Consider the following 5,789-nt stretch of genomic DNA (forward strand, 5'->3'; position numbering starts at 1 on the left):
TCTCTCCATTTAATTTGATGTTGGCTGTCAGCTTGTGGTATATTGCTATTATTATGTTTAGGCATGTTCGTTGTACTGATCTCTCCAAGACTTTTAACATGAAGGTGTGCAGAATTCTGTCCAACGTTTTTTCAGCATCTAATGAGATGGTCATGTAACTTTTTTCTTTCAGTTTGTATATATGGTGAATTGAATTAATAAATTTTTGTATGCTGAACCCTCCCTGCATCTCCGGGATGAAGCCCACTTGATCACGGTGGATGATATTTTTGATATGTTCTTGGATTCAGTTTGCCAGCACTTTATTGAGTATTTTTGCATCAATGCTAATGAAGGAATTTGGTCTATAACATTCTTTCTTTGTTGAGTCTTTGGGTGATTAGGATATCTGGGTGGCTGATGAGGCCCCATAGTAAGAATTTGACAATATTTATTTTGTTTCTAGTGTGTGGAATAATTTGAGGAGTATTGGTAGAACAATGCACAAATTCATATTGAAAAACAAAAAAAAACCCACAGGATAACTAAAAAAATCCTGTACAATAAAGAAACTTATGGAGATATCACCATCCTCAATTTCAAGCTCTACTACAGAGCTGCAGTAGTAAAGGCAGATGGTATTGTCATAAAAACAGACAGGTGAATCAATGGAATTGAATAGAACCTGAACCTGATAGAAGAGAAAGTGGGAAAGAGCCTTGAACTCAACTTCCTGAATAGAACACCAGTTGCACAGACATGGAAATCAACAATTAGTAAATGGGACCTCATGAAACTGAGAAGCTTCTGCAAGGCAAAGAACAATGTCAATAAGAAAAAATGGATTGGGGGGAAGGTGAGGGGGACGGGAGGGGGGAGAACAAGGGAATCCATGGCTGATATGTAGAACTGAATTGTATTGCAAAATAAATTAATAAAAAAAAAAAAAAAAAAAAAAAAAAAAAGAAAAAATGGCAGCCTACAGATTGGGAAACAGTATTCACCAACCTCACATCTCACAGAGATATCATTTTCCAAATACATAAAAAAAACCTCAAGGGGCTAGACATCAAAATACCAAATAATACAATTTTAAAATGGGATACACATCTAAACAAAATTCTCAACAGAAGAATTGCAAATGGCTAAAATACACTTAAAGAATTGTTCAATATCTTTAGCCATCAGGGAAAAACAAATCAAAATTACTCTGACATTCCATCTTACACCAGTCAGAATGGCTAAGATCAAAAACACTAATGGCAGTTTAGGCTGGAAAGGATGTGGAGCAAGAGGAGCACTCCTCCACTGCTGCAAACTTGTACAACCACTTTAAGGAAGTTTCTCAGAAAATTTGCAATTAATCTACCTCAAGACACAGCTATGCCTCTCTTGAGCATCTACCCAAAGTTTGCTCAATAATTCCACAGGGACACTTGCTCAACTATGTTCATTGCAGCATTATTTATAATAGTCAGAAATTGGAAATAACCTAGATGGGCCTCAACCAAAGAAGGGATAAAGGAAATGTGGTACATTTATACAATGTACAGCTATTAAAAAATACAGCTATTGAAAAAATGACTTCAGGAAATTTGAAGGCAAATGGATGGAACAAGAAAAAAATCCTCCTGAGTGAGATAACCCAGACCCAGACAGACAGACATTCTATGTACTCACTCATAAGTGGATATTATTTGTAAAGGATAACCATGCTACCACCCACAGCCCCAGAGAGGCTAGAAAACAAGGAGGGCCCAAATGGAGATGGGGATGCATGGATTTCCCTGGGAATGGGAGATAGAAGAGATCTCCTGGGAAGACTGGTGGCCAGTGGAGATGGGAACTTGAGGGATTATATTGGGGGTTAGATGGGAGGGAGAGCAATGAAAGAAATGTCTTGAGGGGACATTTTGAGTTCAGATAGAAACCTAGTGCAAGGGAAACTTCCATGAATCTACAAGGCAGTCCTCTCTTTTGTGTCCTGCTTCTCCATTTTGGACAGCATACTGTCAGTAGTCGAAGCAAGGGCATTTTCTTGCTCAGTGGCTAACTTTTGCCACAACAAAAGTAAGCTCCATATGGAGTTTCTTCAATGCCTATCATCTTCTCTGAAGTAGATTGGTGCTTCCAGGAGCAGACATGTCTCATTATCATAAAAAAGAAACTATATAAATAAAACATTTTAAATGCCATATTCTGTAGGTCTTTGAAGTTTGAAATAGATATATTTCAATTAGGTAGGTAATTGAAATATATCTATGTATACTTAGAAAACTTATCTAACATGACTATAAGTTTGATTATCATGGATGACTAATTATTAATCTGTATACAAACATAATACCTTAAACAAGAGTAGAAATATACATACAGGCTAACAAAATTAACTTTAAATTTGTATCAATATACTAAAATCCATAGCAATGTAAAACATTTTAAACAAGTTGTTGAACTTTAAAAGTAGATTCAATAATTTACCCTTTTATCCTATCATATCTGTATTATCCTCTTTTCTTCTTTAGAAAGAGACTGCATTTATAATCAACCCCATTTAAATAAAAATAAACATTTATAAATAATATTTTGGGAATTTGGGTGTAGCTTCTCATACTACTTCCTGCTGGTTGGGGCACTGGCAATTGTAGGTGAATTTCTAAACAGTCTTATTAAATAAGAAACACAGAGCCAAATACAGGGGTGAAAGCTGTAGAGATCAAAGTGATAGTGATAACCGCCAGCTAACCTTAGCTCACCACCCCGCTGTAGCTTCCCAAGAGAACCTGCTTCTTCCTGTCTAACCTGCGCCTTTATTGGCTTGCTGTTCTGCCTTGTCATTGGCTCTAAGCCCAGCCACATCGCTTCCTCATCACTGCCTGTCTGTACAGACCTCCAGGTCTCTATGGTTGGTACTGGGATTAAAGGCGTGTGTCACCATGCTTGGCTGTGTCCTTGAACACACAGAGACTCTGCCTGCCATGTGATCAGATTAAGCATGTGTGCTACCACCGCCTGACTTCTGTTTATGGCCGGCTATGACCTCTGATCTCCAGGCAAACTTTATTTATCAACATACATTTCAGCACAAATAAAATATCACCACAGGCAATCTTATGGGGATCCTGAGAAAATTAAGAATTGTAGTTAAAGCCGGGCGGTGGTGGCACACGCCTTTAATCCCAGCACTCGGGAGGCAGAGCCAGGCGGATCTCTGTGAGTTCGAGGCCAGCCTGGGCTACCAAGTGAGTTCCAGGAAAGGTGCAAAGCTACACAGAGAAACCCTGTCTCGAAAAACCAAAAAAAAAAAAAAAAAAAAAAAAAAAAAAAAAAAAAAAAAAGAATTGTAGTTAAATCATGGCTGTAGAAGTCTGTGAAGATGGATCGTCTCAGTCAGTTACTTTGAAGTTGATTTTTGGATGTTGTATCATTTAGGCCATGGTGTTATTGGAGACCTTTCAGGGGGTCTTGGCTGATCAAACCATATTAGCCTAGAAGCAATCCACAAGTTCTCATCTTCTGGGGAAACAAAAGCAGAACCTCTTTTCCAAAGCAACCTATCAATAGATATAAATTTTTAAGTCAAGATACCTTTAATATATATATATATATATAAATGTTTAACTCAGCAGTCTTTACAATCAAATGTCTTTCTGTAGATAAAAATCACAAAGACAATATAATCCAGACTCAGTGTGTGATTTTCATATTTACATGGCTTAACTTTTACTGTCTCTTTAAAGACTTTATTTTTTAAAACTTCTATTTGTATAACTGCATATATTCCTTTGTCTTTAATCCTGCTGTCAGGATGTGAAATAAATGAGTAAATTTACTTAATGCAAAAAAGAATGACTTTTTTTTTTTTTTTGGTTTTTCGAGACAGGGTTTCTCTGTGTAGCTTTGCGCCTTTCCTGGGACTCACTTGGACTTTTTTTTAAACTGAATTTACTGCCACTTGAGGATAGGTGAAAGGACAACCACAAAGTCAAGGAACTAATGTCTGTAGGAGCAGCTGAAATGTTTGTGAAAAAATTACTCCTCAGCCCACAGGAAGTGGGTTGTCCTTCCACACTGCACATGCTTCTGGGCTGAGGTCCAGGACTGGATGAGTACTCAGTGCCTGCTGCCACAGAGACACTTCTGGCCCTACAGGAAGCTTTGTTTATGTTTGGACTCATACTGAAGTTCCATCACTGTGCTTCTAGCGCAGTAATACACAGCTGTGTCCTCAGTGGTCACAGAGCTCAGCCTCAGGGAAAACTGATTCTTTGACGTGTCTACTGTCATAGTTATTCGGCTCTTGAGAGATGGGTTGTAGTCGGTGTCTCCATCACTATAAATTTTACCCATCCACTCCAGCCCTTTCTCTGGATGCTGACGAATCCAACTCCACCAGTAACCACTGCTAATGGAGTAACCAGTGACAGTACAGGTGAGGGACAGTGACTGAGAGGGCTTCAGCAGACCAGGCCCTGACTCCTGCAACTGTACCTGGGACAGGACACCTGTGAACAAAGAACAACAGTGATTCAGGAGCTCAGAACCAGCAGACCAAGGTTTTCCACTCCATCCCAGTAGAACTCACAGCTGGGAACCATCAGCAGGAAAACAAAGACCCACAAGTATTTCATGTTCTTGGGGAGGAATTCAATGCAACCCAGAAACTACTCTCCAGGGTGTAGAAGGCTCTGAATTTAAGCAGATGCTTGGCTTCTGGTGTCATTCTATAAATTTGCATATGAGATGCTCTTATAAGTAAATACATAGAGCAAGTTGTAGGTCCCACTTTCATAACCCATTCAAGAAGGCTGAAAACTAGTCTCTCTGAGAGCACAGCTCTCTCTTATTCAGTTAGTCTCACAGGCTCTTGACATGCAAGGGGAAAATGTACACAGGTGACTCATTTATGGCCAGAGTGATCATCTACACACACTAAACAAACAAACAAACATACATCAATAAATAAATGTTGAGTTTCACCGTTTACACAAGGTGCTCCAGACTGGCCACAGGGTGACCATATTTGAAAGACCAGCTGAACTATTAATGTTATTATACCTGCTGGAAAATAGCAGTGAATTGAGCACTAGGTCTGAGTATATCAGACAAGGATACCCGCTCCACCTCTGCTCATGGCTAACCCACTCTAAGGCTAGTGTCATCACCTACCATTAGCCCAGAGTCCTCCCTACAACACCGACTGATCCAAACACAGTTCTCTGAAGTGTCATGTTGTCCCGGCTACTACATGTTCATACCCTTTACAGTGCAACCTGGCTGTAAATAGTATGCATTGAGTGTATCAAAGGAGAGAGATAGCACCTGTGAATGGATACCAAATCTGATCAGCAATAGTAGAGTGAAATAGATCAGCACTGTAATTAAGGTAATAAAGTACTCATACATGAAATCCTCAAAATTCAAATAAAATAAAGAAAATAAATTGGTGCTGGTTAAAGCAGAAGAAGAGGAGGAGGTGAGGAGGTGTATAGGAGGAAGTGGATGAGGGAGATGATAGGGAAGACAAGGGTTATTATGATGAGGAGTTCCGGGAAGAGAGGGGGAAGGGAGAACATGAGGAAGGGGAGAAGGAGGAGGAATGGGATACACCTTAAATACAACTCCAGCTCCTAAGTCTTGGGGATCATTGTGGAAGGGAGTGGGGAAAGATGATAAGAGACAGAGAAACAGGGTGATTGCTGTCAGATAATGTTTCCTAGGAATGCCTGAAGCTACACCCAAAACTTTTCACCAACATGAATACATAAGAAGCTGAACAAGGTTTAAAGCTTCGTAGCCAAATTGTACCT

The 5,789-nt window shown here is 39.4% G+C and overlaps 1 gene segment (V, D, J or C); it reads right to left on the reverse strand.

Moving 5' to 3' along the window:
- Nucleotides 1–4,125: 4,125 nt before the first annotated feature.
- On the reverse strand, nucleotides 4,126–4,610 carry LOC128110376 (immunoglobulin heavy variable 4-38-2-like). The segment is given in 2 exon segments: nucleotides 4,126–4,484; nucleotides 4,565–4,610. Coding segments are annotated over 2 exon segments (405 nt in total).
- Between the last annotated feature and the right edge of the window lie 1,179 nt (nucleotides 4,611–5,789).

The sequence above is a fragment of the Peromyscus californicus genome, unplaced genomic scaffold, assembly GCF_007827085.1.
Source record: "Peromyscus californicus insignis strain IS unplaced genomic scaffold, ASM782708v3 Scaffold_15__1_contigs__length_86483966, whole genome shotgun sequence".
Classification (NCBI taxonomy): Eukaryota; Metazoa; Chordata; class Mammalia; order Rodentia; family Cricetidae; genus Peromyscus; species Peromyscus californicus.